Raw genomic sequence first — 23,515 nt, 5'->3', positions numbered from 1 at the left:
ATGAAAATGGAGAAATGTCACACTGCTTTTTAGATGCATTTGGAAGTAATCACATTATCCACAGACACTGTATATTGTAGGTGTGACATTAAATTGAAATAGGCATAAAACAAAGTTACACATCTTATATAAATCTGAAAGTACAATCATTATATTTTAGTGAAAATGCATTTCACTGATGCTTATCATGATGCCTTTTGAAAGCATTCCCTTGTTAATTTTTAAAACAACTTATAGAAGTGTTCTTTAAAAATTCTGGGCATCTGAACCATGTGAAAATAGGAAATACAATACATATTGAAGAAAAAACCCTCCATGTTGGTATAGGCCACTGAGCTAAGTGCTTGAGTTTAGAGGTGAATGGTGATCTTCTCCCTCGGTTTTGCTGGAATAGTGGAAATAGCAATTTAAAAAGTTAACTAAATTATAAGTCAGAACTATAATTAGAAGTAAAATTAGAAGATAGTGGTAACAAAAATCATGACATGCTGATGTCTGTTGAAAGTCTGAGAATCTTTCTTAGAGAAAGTAGCGATTGCATCGGGTGTTGAAACATGGGAAATGATCTTACGAGAAGAAATGGTGTTGGAGTCTAGGCTCCAAAAGAGCTTAAGTGAAGGCGAAGAGGCGTGTGGCACGTTGAGTGTGATTGTGTGCAGGTTCCTCCGGGTTAGCTGCGGTGTCTGCCCCACGGGTGATGTGCTCCAGCGTACTTCTTCTTCTTCTTCTTCTTCTTTTTTTTTTTTTTTTTTTTTTTTTTAAGATTTTAGTTATATATTTGACAGAGAGACAGTGAAGAGAGGAACACAAGCAGGGGGAGTGGGCGTGGGAAAGCAAGCTTCCTGCCTAGCAGGGAGCCCGATGTGGGGCTCGATCCAAGAACCCTGGGATCATGACCCAAGTCTAAGGCAGATGGTTCACGACTGAGCCTCCAGGCGCCCCTCCAGTGCACATTTTAGTACAGTCGTCTGTGGGAGGTGGCAGAGAACATTGCTGGAGAGGTTAAGGCTGGGGTCAGCCTCGGGTTCGAAGGCTGCTGTACTGGCTTCAGATGAGAGATTGGGTCGAAAGAGGTACAGAGCATGACGGTTGTTTTTCAGGAGGGCACCGGAATTGATAGAGTAAGCGAGTTTCATTTTGGATCTGTTGATTTGGAGGTATTTTGGGGGATGGCCGATTGGAAATTTAGATCCTGAATTCAGTGCCTAGAAGTTGTCAGGAGGGAGGAGTTGGCTGAGGAGACAGGAGTGAGCAGGCCGTAGGCCATAGATAAGCTATTAAGGGCCATTGCAGGCAAGAAAAAGAATGGTGGAGATTTAAAAGGAATCAAGAGAACGTACCACTCACAGCCTGGATTTGTAGATACCAAGGAAAGTGAGCATTTTGTGTCTTCTGGTCTCTTCATTTTCAAGATCCGCTTTTCCCTTCGTAAGTTGTATTTCGTCCCTGTCTGAACACCCAGCTCACTGTCCACTCTTCACTAACAGTTCCAATGTCCGTTGGTTATCTTTGCCTGAATGAGTTATTTCATTAGGAGCTGAAGGCGGTGATTTTTCTAAATCTCTTCATTATTCTGTTGGCTCTACGTGGCGTTCTTCTGAAAAGACGAGCTTCCCCTCATCGACTGGCACTGTCGGTTTCCCGGAAATACAGTTCTGGTGAAAAGGCAGAATAGATTTTTAATACCTTGTGTTCTGTTATTCATTTTTCAAAGTAGAGTTGATGCAGTAATAACCTCTAATGGTGGAAAATGAATAGAGAAGCCATATCCTCATTCACTGGGAGCAGCCCCAAGATCGTGGCATAAAAACTGTACTTGTGTCTCTCCGCGCTCCCAGTCCTTCCTCCCTTCATGGACATTGAAGATTCTGCCCTTAATACATTTATCTACCCTTTATGACTAATTTGAATTTCTTGGCAGTAAGTCAGCTCATTTTGCTTTGTTCTCAAGTTACCACGCAGCAGTTTTAAGGCAGAGCTCCTAGTATTTTGAGATACAGTGGGCTTTGGTTTCTTCTGTTGCTTTATTCTTTTCCTTTGTCTGTGTCCTTTGCTTATGTTCCCATTTCCATGTTCCTGCAACCAAGCTCAGTCCCTAATTCCTGGGTGTGGAGAAGCATCGTAATCTTAGTGTTTTCCTTGTGCTGGAGGTTATGTGCTCTGTTAACACCTTTCTTGAGCTGCGGTAATTGGACATGTGTAGAGGTTTCCTAGTAAAAATATTTGCTGCTAATGTTTAATTCTGTCGAGGTTTTAGTTTATTATCTAGGTATACTAAGAAGAAAACTTTCTAAGTTTCATACTGAAGTTTATACTGATAAATATTTACAGATCTAAAAATATTTTCTGTGCACCACAATAGTGGCATAGGTTCAGGACTAGCGATTCATTTTGAAGCTTTTTTCTCTCTGATGGAATTCATGAAGGAGCAGAAAACAGAATCTTGGTCTATTGCTACGGTCTGTGCAATGCAAACCTATTACATGATACTTTTTTGTTTCTCTGTATTTGCTGCTCAGATGGTTTAAGAATTGAAGAATAAGAAGCAGTCATGTGTATAATGTATACAGCCGGATTATCCTTAACAAAGTTATTAAGGAGAATGTTTTGGTCCTTCACTTAAGTGGGGAACTGATGTCAGTGGGTTGAAGTGAGGGTAACATTTTAAATTTGTCCTTGTAGAAAATATTTAGATTTATGTGTTGAGCTAGAATGTTTGACTTCTCTGCCTTATCCTAGCCTTCTCATTTCTCTTCAGGACATTAAAATTAGGTTTGCAGCCCAAAAACCAAAGCAGATTGTTGTATGTTATTATTTCAAAGAAATATCCAGTAACATTTGATGGCTTTGGGATGTATTTTTTTTTAAAAGATTTTATTTATTTATTTGACAGCTAGAGATCATAAGTAGGCAGAGAGGCAGGCAGAGAGAGAGGAAGAGAAGCAGGCTCCCTGCTGAGTGGAGAGCCCGATGTGGAGCTCGATCCTAGGACCCCGGGATCATGACCGGAGCCGAAGGCAGAGGCTTTAACCCACTGAGCCACCCAGGCTCCCCAGGATGTATTTCTTTTTAAAAGGTTTTATTTATTTCTTTGAGAAAGAGATTGGAGAATGAGTAGAAGGAGAAGTAGATAGACAGAGAAGTAGACTCCCTTTAGAGCAGGGAACCCAACACGGGGCTCGATCTCAGGACCCTGGGATCATGACCTGAGCCGAAGGCAAACTTGCTTAAGCAACTGAGCCACCCAGGCACCTGCTTTGGAACATACTAAATAAATTTTTATCAACTAACTAGGTTTTTATGTAAAGACTTCACTTGCCATAAGCATGTTGGGGCGAGCAGTTATGTATCTATTATGTACCATGTATTGGGATAGATTAATTTTTTTCTTTATTTGATATTTGAATTAATGCTTCAACTAACCCATGAAGTAGCTAACAGAACATTCTAGAGGATCTTAAGTCTCTTGCCCCAAATCACACAACTATAAAGATGTAAATAAAGAGCAAATTCCTTAATCTTTCTTATTTTAAACATTTTTGGTAAATTATAGAAAATATCTCACAATATTATTATAAGACTAGAAAAAAGAGGAAAAGAGAACATCCCATGATTGAGAGAGAACAACAGTCTTGTAGAGAAATACTTTTCGTTTTCTGGTGCATGTAACTGGCCTGCGGAGATCGATTTGGGAGGGAGTGCAGGGAAAATGGTTTCGTCTCCTGTACTCATATGTGTGTGGCTGCCTTCCAGCTCTAGTCATTATACCCCCTTCCCCTGGATGGATGACTGCATTCATGAGGCCTAATCTGGGTGAAATGTCCTCAGTTAGCTATTTTGTATAGATTTGGGGAAAATATTTTAAGTCTGCAAAGTCATTTTTCTGCTACTTTTGAAAGACCAAGCGCATCGTTCATTTGCAAGGTCTGTTTTTTTAAAAGACACCTTTTTGTTTCTTTTTGAATAGAAAGATGAAAACTATAGAAGCCTTCCACGGGATGCTAGTAACTGGTCTCACCAGTTTCAGAGAGACAATGCTCGCTCATCTCTGAGTGCCAGTCACCCAATGGTGGACAGGTGGCTGGAGAAGCAAGAACAGGTAACATAAATTAATCCTTCTACACGTGTCATTGGTGTAACTTCCTAGCTCATACCCTGAAAGATGTTTCTCTCCATCACTGTGATGATTAAAGGTCAATTATTCTAACAGACTTCAGGTAAGTACCAGGCTTTCTGTCAGTTTGTCTAATACGAGTACAGACAGTTTCTGCGGCGGTCCCAGATCAAAGGTTTTTCATAAGCGGTTATGAATATTTGCTGTGGATTCTGGAGTATCCTGCCTTAAGAGCTTGTTACGTTGCCAAGGCACAGACATTTGGACATTTGGCAGTGAACAGTACAGTTTATGAGTAGACTTTCAAGACCACTTATAGGTTCTTCTCTCTATTGATGGGGATCAAGTCAGAGGACCTGAAGAGGCAAATTATAATGTTCTATCTTACCTGACTTCACTCTGCAGGAGAAATCCATGCGATAGTGTTATTTCAGAATTTACCTGATTTTGTCGGGTTTGGGGACTTTCCCTTTCATAAATGTTGAGGAACTGTTAGAGGTTTGTAAGTTTTTAGAGGTGCTTAGTTTACTCCACAGGGTTGGCCATCTACCATTCATGAAATCAGAATCGTTTACCACTCAGTGTAAGTAACTGGTTTGTGTCCTGGGAAAAACAACTGTTTGCAAACTTGTTACGTCACTGGTAGAGAAGCCTTCACTGCATGAAGACTAAGGATTTATTTGGTAAGTTTTGATATATAAAAAACAAATTCTTCCAGTGGTGTTGTTTAAAGTCTGAATTGTTTATTGTTAGTCACAGTGTTTTCTTTGTAGTGGAAATTCTAGGATTTTCTTTGTAGTTTTAAACAGTTTTTGTATTAAAAACACACTTCTCTCCTTACTTTGTCACTTATTTTCTTTAAAAAGCTCATTTAAAATGGAAGGTTAACGAGTGTACTCAGAGAATGTTTTTGTTTCCTGTACCGGTAATTTCTAAAATTATCAACAATTCTATTGCCTGGGTATTGGAATAGTTGTTTTTCAGTTTAGATTCATGATGTCAGTGAAAAGAAATCCTAAATGTTTTACTTAATTCATCTTAGTTTGTGTTTTATAGCATAAACCTCCTAAAACAATTTTGTGTGTTGGGGGTGTTAGAATATGAAACAATAAAAAAGGACAGTTTGCCTTTGATACCATGGATGCTATCACAAACATACTGATTTTTATCATATCATAAATGTTAGAATACATTAGAGCATTGTGTGATGGAAATAATTTTAAATGATAAAAAAACCATGGAGTCCTACCTAGGAAAAACATTTTCTCAAAATAATGCAGATTTTAAACTCTTTGGTGGTATTATTACCATTTCGAAGTGAATATTTTTTTTTAAAGATTTTTATTTATTTATTTGACAGACAGAAATCACAAGTAGGCAGAGAGATTGGAGGAAGCAGGCTCCCCGCCGAGCAGAGAGCCCGATGTGGGGCTCGATCCCAGGACCCTGGGATCATGACCTGAGCCGAAGGCAGAGGCTTTAACCCACTGAGCCACCCAGGCGCCCCTTGAAGTGAATATTTTGAAGAGTTAGTTTAGCATGGGCCTGTAGTCAGACTGGCTGCACAGAACCTGCTCCTACAGTAACTCTGTCCAGTGATGGGATGCCTGCCAAGGGGTTAGTAGAATCATGCATGGTACCTAGGAAAACTGTGTATCTTAGTATATTTGTTAGAAAAAAAAATTGGCTGCCACGAACAGAAATTCTAGATTGTGGAAGAAGAAGGTACTCCTTACCCATTTGACAAGATATCTGGAGGGAGGGACGATTGGTGGTGGCGGCCACAGCCCAGCAGACCTCACTGAGGATCCAGACCCTCCGTTTGCTGGGAGCCCAACACAGGGCCTCCGTGGCTGTGTGCCCCAAGTTATCAGAGCCTTGGACATCACGGCTTGGCACAGAAGAAGAGGAATCGTGCCTTCATCTTCTGCAGGGCTAGTCTTGAAAGCGGATAATGTTTCTCACAAGACCCCCCCGCCGCCCGCCCCCGACAGGTGCCCTTCATACCGTGTTGTGTGACTTGCCTGCCAGTCTGTCAAAGGGAGTTGTTGGTTTAGGCTGGTTGAGCTTGATCTCCTGGAGCTAGGGGTGTGGGTGTGGTGGTTTGTCTTCCCTGGAACACAGCTGCTCATCACTGAACACAGGGTTCTGTTAAAGCAAGGGGGGGAAGTACGATTAGCTAACTCTGCTAGATATGATTATTGTTATTACAAGATTAGGAGGAAAAATTGGCAGTCCAGAGTTTCCAAAGTATGATATATTTAATTGTATCCTAAAAATACACTTTCTTTTTTGTAACTTTTGTGGTTGTAGATGTGCTTTTAAGGAGGTCGTATAGTTTTTCTTTGTAGTTTTGGTATAAAATAGCTTTTTTACACAAAAGGAATTGCATTGAGAAGCCACATACTTTTTTTTTTTTCCTTTCCAAGAGACTCAGCCTTGATTTGCTTCTGCTGAAGTTATTTAAAGCATTTATTCCATGATAAGCAGGTTTTTAAAAAATAAGTACTTCCTTGGTTTACGTAGTCTAATGTAAATGGCATTAGTTAATTGATTCCTGAGCCTGAAAACATCTTCCTTGGCTTAAGTTTAAAAAATGATGATCCATTCACTACATTTGATGATTTCACATCAGCAGGATAATTAACCAAACTGAAATTTACTTAACAAGAACAGCAAAAACAACACAAAATCTGTATTAAAACTTTGCCTAAAAGTAGGCACAATTGTTTGGGCAGAAGAGAAGTTATGTTGGGGATCCTGTAAATCTGGTCCAGACACTCTCATTTAATTGTGCATTTATTCTTTTAACTGTTTCCCATGAGTCATCTGACTATAAGGGCCTAATGGCTCTTCTGTGGCTTTTTTTCCTCCTTAGTTTTTGCCATTAAAAATGTAACAACAGACGAGCATCACATAGATACAAATAATGTTTTATATGGTAAAAAACAAAAAATCACCCCCCTGCCTTTACCGTTTGGGATCACCAGGGCAGAACTGTGTTCCGTGAGTTACGCCATCTGGACTGAAGAGGTCAACAGAGTTCTAGATTTTATATGCCTTCGGTGGCTTTGTTTTTGCTCTATTTCCTGCAAGATAGCTCATCTCATTATCTCTGCTTCTTGAAGGCAATTATACCGCACCAGTTTTGCCGGTGGGAATAAACAGCAGGAATGAAAAGGACAAGAGAGTGTGTTAGAGCAAGCACTGAGCTTGTAGGCATCTCCGGAAGCCGAAGGTGGCTTGCGCTTCTTTGGCGGGTTGGTCCCCTATAAGGGGATAGTGACTCTTTCCCTCTCTTAGAATATTCACAAGGTACACACTCATATCATCAAAGGCAGGGGATGTATCTCATTAGAACTTTGTACCAGGAAGCACTTGGGCTCAAGCTCAACATGATTTTCGAAATACAAGTCCTGCCGCTCGGTGACTAATTCTTGCTCAGAATAGCCTGTAGCTGAATCCTACATCGGGGTCCTCTCAGAAGGTAGAGGACTGTGTATCTTTCAAAGAGCATCTTTTTCTTGTGACTTCCTTTTTCTGAGCTCTCAGAGGAGGCACGAAGAATTCAATACTAAATGGTTTGTTGTATTGCCTTGAAAAGTTTTCATGCTTCTGAAATTCTGACTCTGAGACCCAGGAAACAACAACAAAAAAAATCAGCAAAAGTCTTGGTTTTGATGTGTGGCAATGCTTTAAGAAATCTGAATTCCTTTTAACCATCACCATTTCCCTGACTCTGTGTAGACTATAATTTAATATTGGTAGATAATAGATCATAAGCTGACTTTGTTCTTATGTCCCTACAGTTTATTGCAACTAATAAATTCCACAAAAGGGGAGGCAGGAACTTTACAATATGTTATTGGAGGAATTTAAGGCCTGAAAGTAGAGGGACCTTCAGGGAAATTTAAGCTAATTGGGAGCCTGCCATTTTCACTACCTTGACTTGGTGAATAGGCCTGAACCCAATTAACAGAAATAGCCAGGAGGTGCAAGGCACATTCCAGCCCCCACTTAAGCTCTTATAGGGGAATGACTGCCCTGACCTTTAGAGAAAAATCCATGTTTTAGGGTTTTTTTTCCATCAGGCAAAAACTTTGTCTAATTGGCAGATTATACTGGGAGAGGCACACTGTGAGGAAAACTACCTTAAATTCTCGGTGATGGCACAGTTCAAGTGTGACAGTGGATGTGCGCTGTCCTCACCTTTGTCCCCTGGCCTTCTGGTCCCCAGTGTTTGGTGTTGTCTCACAGCTGTGAGTTTAAGGAATAATGACAGTGCCTTTTCTTCTTCTTTTATGAACTTTTTTTTTTTTTAAAAAGATTTTATTTATTTATTTGACAGGCAGAGAGGGAGAGCACAAGCAGGAAGGGTGGCAGGCAGAGGGAAGGAGAGAAGCAGGCTCCCTGCTGAGCAAGGAGCCTGATGGGGGACTCGATCCCAGGATCCTGGGATCATGACCTGAGCCAAAGGCAGATCCTTAATGACTGAGCCACCCAGGCATCCCCATTTTATGAACTTTTGTCACTGTCTGCAGTCATGATGTTTCTGCTTCAAATTTTTTCATGTGGTGCGGAATGTTCCTGACTTCCGCTATTTATGCCTTCTGAGATGAAGATGGCTAATATAGGGATAATGTCTGTTTTTACATTAGCCCGAGTCAGGTCCTAAATATTAGAAGTGGAAAATATCTGAATGTTAAATAGAAGGCACATTTCTTCGTATTTCTAAATTTTAATTAATTAATTAATTATTAAATTAGCTCACACTCAGTGTGGGTCTTGAACTCACAACCCTGAGATCAAGAGTCTGTATGCTCTACAGACTGAGCCAGCCAGGTGCTTCTCAGTGGAAATCATATTGAAACAAAATGATGCTTGAGAATAAATTTCTTCCATTTGTCCTCTTCTTAAAAAAGACTTCTGCAACTGGCTTATTCTGATACTTTTTAATACTGATATTAATTTCTGAATCTCTTTTACTTTTATTTGCGAAAATATTTATGCTTTATAACTATTCACGTGATACACGATGAATACATTTCACATGTCATGGAAAAGGTTAAGATTCTGTGACAGGATTTCATTTTTGCTTTCGTTATAATTTGGTTAAGTCCAAATCTTTGAAGATCTGGGGCAACAATAAATTTTAAAAATTAGAGACTATTTTGGATGTGTTAAACATACTGTAGTGAAAAAACATTTTTAAGCTTATCCAGATTTTATATGGAAATGGTTTAAAAAAGAATAAGTAAGCCAAGTGATAAGTAATTGTGGTATTTATTGGGTGTTGCCTGTTTTACCTTGTAGTGATAGGACGATGGGGGTCCAGGATGATCAGGTCCTGTTTCCATACCACTCATTGAGATTGGTTTTTTCCTCTGACCTGCCTTCCTCTGGGAGATCCTTTTCCTTTCCCAAGTATTTAAAAGCCTTTTCTAAGTGGAAAAACAAAACAAACCCAGCCTCATTTCACTGACACCTAGAACCATCCAGATGACGTAAGTGGTCAGTTTCCGAATAGGAAATGATCATACTTTTTAAATTACAAAGTTAGGAGATAGCTTCCTTAGCAATCTGATTACAACAGCTGCAGACCAGTCAGTGAACTGACCACGGGGTCATCTTGTTAAGACATGGAAGGGCTACAGAAATTCTGATGTGGGCAGAGGCCAGGCCTCATGGCATCTGCCTCATTAATGGGACATAAGGTTAGGATCTGGGGCTGCCAAATGGTACCTGGGATGCGCGTGTTTGTTTATGCTTTAATTCCTTAGCCCGTGAACACTGGGAAGCCAAATGACTGTTAGGGTTATCTGGATAAAAATAATCAAAACCCTCTGCCTCCAAATCCTAAAATTCTGTTTTCTGTTAAAAGGAAGAGGATTTATTCATATTAGTTCCTAACTGGCAAACTTTTTCTGAACTTGGGCAGAAGCAAACATTATTGTGTTTTACCTCAGCAAGAGCCCATATAGAAACTAAAAACATCAAGATTGTTTTAAAATTAAATTTAGTTTTCATTACAAAATGCCAGAGATTTTCTTTAAGCAGAAATCTTTTATAATCCCAGTAACATTAAAAATAAAACCACAACAACCTTTGAAAAGAATTTTCATGTCACCTGGATATATTAATGCCAGTAGATTTTGTTGTGCTCTAATAAGATGACTATTGTAATACACATCTTAAAATTATTTGTGTTTTCGAATACCACGCATGCATCCTGTATGTCTGTGCCGTATTCTTTTCCACCAGCCCTACATGTTTTCTACTTTTATTATCGGAGAACTGGGAATAGGAAGCATCAGGCAGAAGAAGGGGACTAGAGCATAGGGACCCTGCTAGTCGTTCGTGAGGACGTGGTAATTTCCTGAGGAGCCTTGCCAGCCACTACAGGGCCGCTTGGGAGGCTCTTCCATCAGGGCAACAAGAAGCATTTTACCCTTCCTTCTATTTGGTGGCAAAAAGACAGCATGAGCCTGCAGTGTGTGTGGGACTGGAAACCTGTCTTTCCCATGAGTGGGTCCTTTTGTCTGACCCATAACTCACCAGTTGTGTGGCCTTATCTAGGTATAAACCCTGCAGACGTCATTTGCACTGTGTACAAAATGGGGACAATAATACCGATTCAGCAGATAGTGACATTGTGTGTGAGGATTAAGTGATCTAGAAGATGTGAAGTGCAGATCCAGGTTCTGGTGTCTTAGAGACACTTGTCCGTGATGATGCTGCTTTCTCTGCTCTCTTTATTTTAGGGGAGGATAGACTTACTGGAGACACCTCCGCAGCTCCCGCTAGGATGGAGGACCTCTTTTATTTTCTTACATGTTCTCTTCTCCTTGCATATTGGAGGTGCCATTTGGTATGCGGGGCTGGTTCGTTTTTTCTTCCCTGGTGTGCTTCTACTGCCCTCATCATCCTTTCTGAATTGGATTCTTGCTTCTGTGGCATCTTATCAGAATTAGAATAAACTTTAATCTTTTTAAATCATCTCTGGTTCTTTTCTGAAGAACATAATCTGACACAAAAATGACATTAGCGTTAATCTCTGTGTCTGTGTCCATTTTTTATGTCCCTTTTGTTTTTGGCAAGCCTGCGTGGCTTAAATGCGATTAAATCTTAAGAATAGCATTTAAGAATGCCAAGTGTCTTACGAGGGCTTCTGCTTGGCCACTGGCTAAGCATCTGGGTTCCTCTGTGATGTGAGTGGAGTCAAGGAGCCACCATTCGACTCACCGGCTTTTGGAGTGGGTTGTGCAGTTTAGGGGGTCCTCGTCAATTCTCCTGGTCCTTTATGACTGGCCCTGTTTATTGCTTGTTTGGCCTATGGAGCTAAAAGCCCACAAGCAGCAGGGAAGTGAGACAGAAATTCTACCCAGTGAAAAAATCTTCGTGGTATGTGGATTAACCTTCACGGGGCATCTGTTAGTAGCTGATGATTTTCTTGCCTGTGAATACAGCTGCAAGAACGAGACGTTTAGAGCATGCACTGTGGATAAAGATGCATTTTCATTTTTAGCTATGACCCTCAGGTGCCTTTTCATATTTTCATCGCAGGCAGTCTTAAAGATTTTTGTTGTGAGCTGTGCGATTAACTATGACGATGAAAAGAATGCACGCTTTATACTCTCTCTTTATTCCCACCAATCTGTATGTCATTTGCTTTTGAAAATTTGTTCTTTATTTCTGTGTTCGGTGAACAGTGGAAATGCTACTCTTTAAAAAATACTGGTTAAGAAATTACATTAACATTTTCGGCTTACGGTATGTTGTTTTCACTAGCCATTTCCTGAAACCCGCCTATACAAATAGAATCACTCAAAAGCCATTTGTAATTTTGGAATGTTATGATTTAGGTACCTGTGTCTTTTTCTTTTTCTTTCTTTCCTTCTTTTTTTTTTTTTTTTTTTTAAATTCAGTCCTACACAGGCTTTTTCTGGTTACCTTCAGCATGGATCTGAAATGGTCCTGAAAAATGGGCTGTTTAAAGTGCTAAGCCATTTTGCCCAATGGTTTTATGTTCTTCTTCCCCCCACTGATGTCTGTGCCCCATAGTGTTTTCACTGGGTCTGTTGTAAATCTGTGATCCTTTTTTTCCCTCTGCCTGTGTGCCTGAAAAAAGGCTGTTGTGAGCTTTCTTTAATATCCAGTAAATTCTAAAGAAATTAAAAGTACTGAAAAGAAACATGTAGGTTTAATAACATACCACTGGTGTTATGGAAGGGGAGTTAGGATAGGCTTTTGGGTTTCATTTCATGTTTTGTGTTATTTATACCCTTCAATAGTAAATGCATACAACTTTGGAAATATTTTTATTTTTGGTAAATCAGACTTCGTAAGACTGTAAAACTGAGCACTTTTTTCTCTTTTTCTGCAAATATCATACTTCCCAAATTATAAGATAAAATTGCAATGTCAATATCCATTGGAATCTAGGTAAACCCTTTGAGAGGCACAATGTCTCTTCGTACCTTGGATAATCCCTTTAATTCTCTGAAGTAATCCATTAACTGGCCCTCCTGTGATTTAACATCACAGCCCCCTGAGAAAAAGAAGCAGGATTAGTAGTATCCTTGGGTGCTCACCACCCTTTACAAACTTGGGAGAAGCTTCCCAGGCCTCTCAAAGGCTAACCATCATCACTTCTCCTCTGTCTGCCATCCCTTCTCAGTCTTAGGACTTTCCTCTTTTTTCAACTCCCGTTTCCCCAGTCCTGTGTGCATGTCTGTCTGTACTAGATCTATCAGTTCACAACTCCCCCTCCCCACAAGCCTCTGTCTTCCTGTCACCTCTGCCTGGCTAGCTGCGCCTCCCAATTCACAGATTTGGTTCCTTCTTACCTTTCATGTGTTGGTCACATCCTCTCCTTCAGGAGACCTTTCCTAGTCCCCATTTTTGAAACAGGATGATGTCCCCGTTGCCTTCATTATCGCCTCCTCTCTCACCGTTCTTTTTTTTTTTTTTTTTTTAAGATTTTATTTATTTATTTGACAGACAGAGATCACAAGTAGGCAGAGAGGCAGGCAGAGAGAGAGGAGGAAGCAGGCTCCCTGCCGAGCAGAGATCCCCATGCGGGACTCGATCCCAGGACCCTGGGATCATGACCTGAACCGAAGGCAGAGGCTTTAACCCACTGAGCCACCCAGGCGCCCCTCTCTCACCGTTCTTGATAATGTTCATGTCTGTCTCCAGGCACTGAAATGGCACAGGAGCTGTTTTGTTTACTTTTGCTTGGAGCTCTTAATAAGCCTCGATGAATTTTTAGGTGAATAAGTGTTACAATAAATTGAAAGGAAAAAGTTCAAAATGTCCTCACTTTGCGGGTTTCCTGTATTATGGGTAGATTCCTTGTTAGGTGGACGAGATTTTATGATCTTGTGATTTTCACTAATTATGAACTAAAAATTACAGATTATAAATAAAGCAGAGAAAGTCTGTTAAATAAGACACATACCTACAGAAACCTGAGAAACAGTCATACTTCTGAGTCACTGATGTTTGATTCATCATTGCTTGTCACTTAGCATCTGCTCATGGCAAAAAGACTGGAAAATTGTTTCAGACTAAAGGACCAAGGAGGTGGGGGGGAAATGAAAGTAAAGCAGTGTTCCCACTTCAGAGAGCTTGATGATATGAGGGAGAGCACAGGCTTCCTATGCCCGAGTTGATCTTTCTCTGAGAATGTCTTGTAATTGAACATGGATTTAAGTGTTAAAAGGTGAACGCTATCAGTCTGTTACCAACAGACTGTCTGTGTTGTCCTGATGATTTCTGCTGGACTACAGTTGAGCACAGCAGCCCGGGGAAGCCACCTGAGTGTGTAAAAGCTTTGTAGAGGAGGTGACGGTATCGAGGCCAAGAGCTGCTGTGACTTCAGTGAGCTTTAGTGAGACACAAGAAAGAATGGGCTTCCCAGAATGTTGTTATGTTATGGGCCCAGCATAGCCATCAGTTTTGTTATAGTTCCAAAAATTTGTAGTTATCAGAAAATAGTAAGTTTGCTCATAACTGAAGTGACAAATACAGTTTCCACTTAATTGGAAAAATAATACTTGAACAAACCATTTGATTATATTTAATAATTTATAGGCAGTTGAAAGTAATATGGTTAGTATTCTCTTCTGAGTAGGTTTATTTCATTTGAGAGCTGTTTTTTTGCTGTTTTAGATTTTTTTTCTCCAGAGAGTTCTGAGGGTTTTCATTTTCATTAGAATGACTATGAATTATACCATTACTCTGGGACCTCAAGCTGGTAAAATTTTATTTTCTTTTAGAGATGAATTTTCTTTTTTCAGGAAAAATGGAGTTTTGGTACTCATGTATTCTATATATAAAATATAGATATGATGAATCCTGATCTGCCATTAATTAGCATATTATGCCTGGTCTGTAGCTTTTTGATATTATTTTGTTCATTCACTTCTCTGAGTAAAGCTTCTCTCTTTATAAAATGAATATTTGATAGAATTAGATATTTGATATGAAATTGAGTTTTAGAAATTATCTTCAAAGACAGAAGAAATATCTTTTATTTCTGATGGAACTGTATAAGTTTTTTAGTTAAAGGGATTGATTCTGACAAGAAGATGACACCACACAAGCTTGTAGAGAATTTAAATTTTTTTGAGTTAATGGTGAGAGGTGTCCCTGTTTATTCCTTCCTATCCCCAGGGCCTGTTAGATATCTAAATGAGACAAGTGTTTAGAACCTTCCGTGTTATGTTGGATGACAGTATAACTCATAGACTATACGGGGATGTCGTTGATAACGTGATTTTTTTCTTTTTACTTTTTAGAAAATGTTACTGATTTTTGCAAATATCATATGCTCAGTTCCAAAATCAAACATTTCACATGAATCTGCAAAATGCTGCCTTCCACTTGCTAGCTCCCCTCCTCATATGTAACCACTGGTACTAGTTTCTTGAGAATCCTTTCAAATACTACCATTCTTTTATGAGAAAATGTAAAAATTTATCTTCTTTTCATATACTTATGTAAATACCATCTACCATGTTCTGTGCATTTATTTATTTATTTATTTATTTAGCTTAATAGGGCTTGGCAGACTTTCCATGGTAGAACGTAAAAAATGTCTCCTTTTGAAAGAGTTTAATAATTTTCCTTTGTTTAGATGGGCCATTGTCTGCTGATGATGAGCATTTGGATTGTTTACTGTCCTTGCTGTTACAAAATGAATAACGTCTGTACATAAGCCGTTTTGCATTGAGTATTACTTGGATAGATACCTAAAGATGAAATAGTATATTTGTGGATTTATACAAGAATATATATATTTGTAACTTTGATGGATATTTCCAAAGTGACCTCAGTAGATGTTGGGCCAAGTTATATTCCCACCAGTAATGAGGGATTGTTGACAATTTAAATCCTCTTACTCTTTTCTCACTTACTAGGACCAGGCATCCATCCATTCAACCATCCCTCCTTCCTTCCTTCCTTCCTACCTTCCTTCCTTCCTTTCTCCCATTGTTTTACCATTTAATAGTTTAGATGAGTATTTGAGGGTGTCCTGGTTGATTAGAATTGTCTCTGTTTATGGATGTACTTACTAGTTCACTCTGCAAAGCAACTGGTTTAGATTATTCTTGTTGTTTCCGAACTTCTCTCTCTCTGGTGTTTAGAAAGTTGAGATGGTAAGGTGTTGACCTCTGTAATTACAAGTGAAAGTATCAGAGATAGCTATAAATGCAGTGATTTCCTAGTCACATTTTTTATCTGTAGCATCAATATGTAGATCAGAAATGGCTATGCACACAGTAAAATATTTTATTATAGATACCAAATGTGAAATTTGTGAAATCACATTCAAGTGTTTAGAAAGGTGGAATGTGTTCCCCTGTTCCAAAGGCCTTTCACCATTTGTGACAGTTGGGTTTGGATACTTAGGTCGGTTTTTCTATCTTTTACACATAAAGTTCTGATTTATTAAATGCCATAGTTGACATAAATTAATACAGAATCTAATTTTCTCCAAGAAAAGCCTTGTGTAAATATGAGTATGTGTTGCTCTGTGAATATGGTGGTTATTATTGAGGCTATTTTCCCTAAAGAAAAGAGCCTGGGGTCTTGTTGCTTGCATCGTTGACCAGCCTGTGACATTTTGAGTATTAGTCCTCCTTCTGCTATTTCTTTTCACTGTATCTCCTGTCGGGAGATTCTCTTTCTAAATGTCTCTCAGAAATTTACCCATTCCTCTCCACCCACAGTCTCCTTCCCAAGTTCAGGCTGCCATCCACTCTCTCCCTGCAACAGCATCACAGCCATCCCCCCGTCACCCCATCACCCCTGTCTCCACTGAGATCAGGGTGGTGGGACAGGAAGAGCCGTGCTTAACACCATCCTCAGCATCGGCGAGGGATGAAGTGGTTAAAAGTTGCTGCTGGAAGTCAGAGTGACCTGGGTTGGAATGTCATAGCGTGTGTTATCCTGAGAAAATTCCTGAAGTTTTTAAGCCTCAGATCAGGTTTCATAACTTTGTAAGACACATTTCAGAGATCAGGAGGCGTGGATGAGACAATTCATGTAAAACTTTTAAAGCAGTACCTAACACACCATAAACACTCCGTAAAGGCTAGTTTTGATGTGGAGATTTTGCTGGTGATGAGGTCTTCCTGGTGTTACTCTGCTGACCTGTGGAGCTGCTGCTCGCATCTGCTCCCGGGTTGGCCGCCTCCCCGGTGTGCGCATTGCAGGTCCCGGGTGCGGGCTGGCGGGCTCTCCCCGTTCTCCCGCTAAGTCCTGTTCTGCGCTTGCCGTGGGTGTCTCCCGGCTTGGGACACTTCTCCTGCCACCTTACTTCCTGCAGCATTCCCTGGTCCACATGCCAGTCTCTGCCAAAACCTAAGTCAAGTGTGTGTAGTGCTTTCTTACCCGTTTCCGTCTTGGCACTTCCACGGGTCGTTACAATCCTGTGTGTTCCTGTCTGTCTCCGTGAGAGCGTGGCCCCTCTCTGTGGCTCGGGGCTTCTTTCTGGTCTTGCTCAGGAGGCATGAGGTGGCGTTAGATCTTCATGGCGTTTGCATCCACACGCCCTACCCTTATATTGAGTGTGTTCATAATTACAAGGAGCTATCTGCCTGTAATTTGTGTATCTAAAAGTGTACTTGTCCTAAAACATTTTTATAGCAAGTACTTGCATGAAGAATATCTCATTCCGTAGATAGTATATCTTTCTTCACATATTGAATGTTTTACTTTTCATGAGTCTCTTCCAGATTAAGTTGGAGAAAGTTTGAGGGGAGGGCAAAGGATCTTAGATTATATCAGCAGAAATCTAGGCTTTTGGACTTACTCATATTTTAGGTCCCTGGAGAGGGACTAATTTGCCTGAGAACTTTGTATTTTAATCATAAACAGACCCGATTCACTAATACTTCTATAAACCTTTGGCTGAGACTTTGGCATTAATGTTCTGAACTCTTAGAAGGAGAAACATACTTTTGTAGGTTGGCCAAGAAAAATAAGTCTCAATTCAAATAAAAATAATGTATTTGTTATTTTAAAGAGATTTTTTCCATAGAGCTGTGTTTCAAAATTTTTTGCTAATTTAGTTGTCTAACGTTGAACATGGCTTAAGCGGGGATTTGAGGTATTTTCTATGCTTCAAGATAATGACTATTTGAATTTTAAAATTTTACTTTTGACTAGAGAGTATGTTGTATTAGCATATACATTATTATTTAACTAATTTTGTTGTGGATTATAAAAAGATGAATCCTGGGTCTTATTTTCTTAAATATACTGGAAGTCATAAAATATACAAGGAATTTTTATTGATGGTTGAAAATGTTTTCTTAAGGTACACGTGCAGATTTCCTCCTGCTGTCCGTAAGTGGCTGAACTAGCGCATTGAATCTGTTATATCCCTAGAAGACGTGCCCTTGGCTTCTCTGACATTCTGTATCTAAGCTCACTGGTATTATTTACAGAAAAATGTCTGTCTTTTGCTCTGCCTCTGTACATGCAGGTCATTTCTCTAGATGAGCTTTTCCTTGGTGTGATCATTTAGTTTCTGATCCTGTCCCTCTAGCCTGTGCTTACCTACGAATACTGGCTGATTCCTTCTCTCCTGGATGTCTTTGAACTATCTTCATACTTTTTCCCAAGCAGAGGGGATGTGGTCCCTAGTCCAAAGGACAATGGAGGTGAAACTCCTTATTCTGGAGCTGACTCTTCATCTAGGTATGCAGTATTTCACAGCCTCTGCATGCTCCAGTGACCTGCACCCCCTGCGAAATTGCATGTCGCTCATTTCCACATAGTTCCTAAACCTAGAGAATTCTGTAATTATCTATGACCTTCTCATTCCTTATAATTTTGCCATGCATCTCCCACAATCCAAACTTATTTTGTTCTTCTCCTTCATGTTTTATCTGTTGCCAGGTATGCCATATTATACCTTAACTCTTGAATACATGCATATCTTTCTACTTTCTTAGCACCTGTTCTCATCCCAGCCATATTCCTCTTGACCGGAGTGATGTAATATGTATCTCCCTCTACCATCTGTTTCTTCTTTAGTGAATTCTGCATATTCCTATTTGCATTATCTTTCAAACCACCACTTATATTGCATCACCCTCCAGTTTAAAAGCACGACAGAACTCCCTCCTGCACTCTGATTTAAAATTAAACTCATTAGCTTGGTATTCTATGTACTCTGCAATCCAAAATCCAATTTAACTTTTTTAGGCCTCATCTCCTACCATGATCTCATGCCTATCTTGAACTCTGTTGGATTGCTCTTCCTTCCTTTCAAATAAATATTCCAATCCTTTTGGTCAGATGTCCCCCCACCTCTTGAATCAATATTGTGTCATTAACTTAGTCTCTGATCATGTGTGCTTTGGGTGCTTGCTGTAAGACATCGCTGTGCTTGAAAATGGAAATGGTGGGACTGGGACTATTAGTCAAGTAGACCAAAATCGGATCCTAGTTCATACTTCTTAAATGGAAAATCGAATAAGCCTCTTAATCTTCAGTTACTTGGAATAGCAGAACGTGGATTGAAATGGCCACTTATTGAAAAGTAATGTTCTAAAAGTATCTCTGGGGAAAAGGGAGTATGGTAAAATTTTGAGGAAATCCAAATAATTTATTTCAGTTAATGATCTTTCCACAAAATACCAGTTTTTAACACGTGACTTGGATACTGTTTTCAGTACTTTCGAGTAAAAGATGTTCTGATGCTTCCTCTGTGGGCAAAACCCTGTGAGCAAGTGGTGTTGTGTGCCCACAATCAGAAAGCTTAGAATTCATTCCCTCTTAGGCTGACATCTCTGAGCGGCTGTTTCCTTATGTGGGCAACTGTGGGGAAATTCCCTCTCTCTTATGAGTATAATTGTTCAGAAGTTTTAATGACCGTTCCATAGTGGTTTGCAGCTTATGCCCTGGACCCAGGAAAACTTAGATTTCTGTTGCCTCAGCTGTGTGACTTTGGTCATATGGATTTGATTCTTTGCTGTTTTAATTTTCTTATTTGTAAAAAAAGTAAGCAGTAGAACCTATCTGGTGCACTTCAGTAAAATAATGTAGCTCAGTATGCAGTAAATGTTATTTTAATGATGTAACATGCTAATCAAAACCTAATACAGAATTTATTGTTATTCTCTGCCACTCACCGTGTCCCAGTGATTGCTATAAATTTTCAGTAGTCATGTTCTATCATTAGGAACTCAACTTGCTTCTTATCTTTATATATAAAGCCTTGTTAGGTAGAATAATAAGAAAATTACATACAACAGTCTATTCCACTGTAAGAAATCTTAGACTATGCTTTTTGTATTTGAAAAATTTTTGAACTATATAATCAGTATTCTTTGTATTTTCCACATGTATTAGGTGGTGATGCTTTTCATATAATTATATGTATGGTTAAAATCCATTGACAATAAGAAAAAATGTAGCCAAGATACACATTAGCATGTTTTTCTGGTTGTAGTAGGACTGTAAACACTTTAAATAAGGTGTTTCTCAGTATTTTATGAAGAAGCACAAGCATTATGTCTGTAGGTATAGCAGATTTTTATTTACTTGTAAGTATTGTTATCTACTTGTACCTATAATGCTTCTTGTGTAAGTTGATCTTTTATTTAAATTCAAATAGGTGAAGTAAACATAACTAGAACCTCAATTCATGAATATATTCCGGTTACTTGAATTTATGGATATTTTATCCAGTGCTTATGCTGTATAAAAGTTTGGTCTCTCAGCTTCTGAGATTTGGCCATATATACTTATATATAGATTTTTTTCTTCCTCATTCAGACTAATAGTCTTTTTAGGTTCTACACTGTAACTCTTTTTGGCTCTAAAATATAAAGGCATTATTTTTTATGACATTTTGTATTTCAAATTTATTTAGAACTTTTACAAATTAAACTACATTTTTAAGCATTTTACTCTGATTCTAGAAACTAAGACTATATCTTCTAAAAGAAAATTTCCATATATATCCTTTGATTTCTAAAGAAGTAATTTACTGTGTTCTTTTTCTTAACCACTTTTAGACTGGGCTACTATTTTTAATTTCTTTGGTACAACATTTTGCACTGCTAACAAGTTTTCATTGATTTTTCCATAGTACTGTGTGTGTGTGTGTGTGTGTGTGTGTGTGTGTTTGATGTAGAATAAACTAGTTTTTGTTCTTTCTACCCCCCCCCAACCCCGCCCAGCCCACCCCATCTTTATGGTTTGAATCAGAGAGCCTCTGGCTCTGTATTCTTGCTTGGTCCTTTTGTCCTGTTGGCTGGGCTCTAACCTTCCTACCTGTCAATTTTATGACAGCCTCCCTTTTCCATCCCAAACAGTGAAGGACCACCGCACTTTCATCTTTATTTTAAATAATTTGTGCATTTCTGTCTTTCACTTCCAAACTAAACTGTTAGAAATAAAAGCAACTTATAGAATTTGAGGTATTTTTGACAATAAAACAATCACATGTATTTGTGAGTAGACAAGGAGAGTTGGTGACTTTGGGCTCTTTGTATTGTCCCTCATCTTACTAGGCCAATTCATAACAACAATCCTGTAAGTCACACTGACTTAAAAATTTCATAGTAACCGGGGTCAAGGAAGCTGGGAGAGGTTCTTTAATAAGGCTTCCTCTGTTGAAGCTTGGGGCAGCCATGGAGGTGGGCTAGGGGATGGGTTTATTGCCTAAAGCCATGTTTTTGACAGTTGCCCACCTTGCAGGACGCTGGTCTGCCTGTCCTCTCTCTCCTAGTTAGCTCTGGTTGCTACAGTATATTCCAGCTCCTTATCCAGCTCTCCCTTTTCCACATGCCAGGAGGGGGTGTTTGACTGTTTCTTTCTTCCTATGCCATACAACTGCCAACTCTTACCCACTGCCCCTTCCTAGCCTCTATGGCTTGGACCACTCTCATTTTCTTCCCCTTCATGGTGTGACTAGTCTTATAGCTAGAACTTAATTCCAGCCTCCTACATTCTTAATATTGTGAGTCAGGTACATTTGCAAAGAAGAGCATTCATTTGAGCAACATGAATATTTACCATTAAATTTTGGTTTCAAAACCAGCCTATTCTACATTTGAAAATATAATACTAAATTTTCCCTTTTGTTTTTGTTTAGTTAAATATCTCTGTAGTATTGAGTATAGGCATCAGTGCTTGGTATGGACTAAAATAATCTACTCATAATCCACCCCTGCTGTCAGATAACTTAAAATCTCAGAGGTCAAAGAGGACTAGAATCATCGTGCCTGTGATGAGGTCACAGAGGATGGGTGAAAGGCGTTATGTGAACATTTCAGGTGGATGTGACATTTGGGCAGGTATTCAGGGACTCTGCTCCAAATCACTGGTACTGCTTTGGATAAATGGTATTCACTTTGGGTACTGAAGGTGTATAGTGGGAACCTTGCAGAACAAGGTTACAGAAACATGAAAATCGAAGTGATTTTTGTTGGTGAGTAATTGTGTTAAGGGTTTGGTGTTCCTTTGTAGACAGTTGGATAGCAGAACTTGAGTCCAGGTTGTGAAAGTATCCAAATATGTAATCGGAGAAGACAATATTGGTCATGAAGAAAAGGGGTTGATTCTGTTACACTGATTTAGAAAACAGGTTTCTTTAACCATTGAAGCCACTGATTTGGGAAGAGAGAGCCCCATTAGGACAATAAGAAAGAACATCCTAAACCCAGACTTTTGCAGTAGAGGAAGAAAGAATAAATCTGATAGATACTAGGAGGTAGGGTCAGTTGGTCTTGGTAATAATCAAGATGTGGTTTCCTATGACTAAGACCTTAAAAGTGGCATGTGATAATTTTTGGAGAATGAAGGGTCATGCACCAGATTTTTAGGAGGTTGAGGAATAAATAGGAGGTATAAAACATGGAATGCTAAGAGAAATGGGAAGGATGTGTTTTGTTTTGTTCAGTTTTTAAATGATAGGAGGGGTTGTTGCCTAGTTTCCTGCTAATGGGAAGAAGCCATTGCTCCTTTGATAGGGCTGTTTGCTCAAAATGTAGAGTTAAAGAGAACCTGGATTACCTTGCCTTAATAAGCCCAATTTCATCATGTTTCATATTTGATTAATTCCTTCTGGAGTCTTTCAAAGACCCTTCTGGTTTCTACTGACTAGGTTTTGTGTTACTGGAATATATCTTGTGTCTATTTCTTCCAACAGATATGCTGTAAATATATTAAATAGCATTGGGCATGATTCTTTTCCCAAGGGATTCTGATTATTAAAATCCCTGTTCTTGCTAAGAACTTTTATGACATGAGTCACGACTTTATTTTTTACCTTGCACATGGATTGCTTGATGTAATGGGATGATAGAACTATTTATCATCAAATTTTCACTTTTCTCATCTGTTACTGTTTTTACTATTATATAACACATTAATGTGTAAAGCATTAGATCTTATATAACATTTGAAAATATAGAAATATATGAGCTTCAAAATAAAGGAGAATTTAAAAGTTAATCTTCAGTCTGTGTTGAGCTGCTTTTTGCTAGACTAATATTGCTTAAGGACTTCCTGTAAATAAGAAGATAAAAATTGGACCAGTTTTGTAGTTACTTTTTAATTTCCCATGTGATTATAAATTTACCAGGTCATTAATATTTGCCCTATAATGATTCTTTGAATTAAAAAAAATCCTTGTGATTTTTAAGGTGGTATGGAAAACCTTAGTAATTCTTACATAGTTTAACTTCTTAATACTTAAGTTCTCATAGAAACAATTTTAATAATAAAAACATGGGTTGGCTTTTTTTTTAAAACCCCGAGAGAGAGAGAAAGTGTGTGTATGTGTGTTATGATAGGATAATTTTTTGTTAAGAGTAATTACAAGATCTACAGTATCTTGAATTTTACTCTGTTTAATTTTTTTTAAGTAGGAGC

General features: G+C 38.9%; 1 protein-coding gene across 13 annotated transcripts in view; it reads left to right on the top strand.

The window, feature by feature from the left end:
• Positions 1-23,515, top strand: part of LOC111155563 (par-3 family cell polarity regulator) — a 687,032-nt gene that overhangs the window by 348,226 nt on the left and 315,291 nt on the right. For 10 of the 13 annotated variants that reach the window (XM_022515792.1, XM_022515789.1, XM_022515788.1 and 7 more), the window contains one exon: positions 3,968-4,099. The exons of 2 other annotated variants lie outside the window; for them this stretch is intronic. In XM_022515792.1, the coding sequence (XP_022371500.1) occupies positions 3,968-4,099 (132 nt within the window). Of the gene's footprint in view, positions 1-3,967; positions 4,100-23,515 lie in introns of those variants that run through there. One more of the 13 variants, XM_022515797.1, reaches the window with a different exon arrangement.

Source organism: Enhydra lutris, unplaced genomic scaffold, assembly GCF_002288905.1.
Source record: "Enhydra lutris kenyoni isolate GAN:26980312 unplaced genomic scaffold, ASM228890v2 scaffoldscaffold42, whole genome shotgun sequence".
NCBI lineage: Eukaryota > Metazoa > Chordata > Mammalia > Carnivora > Mustelidae > Enhydra > Enhydra lutris.
Note: the sequence above shows the minus strand (reverse complement) of the source record. Positions and strands in the feature narration are given on the sequence as shown.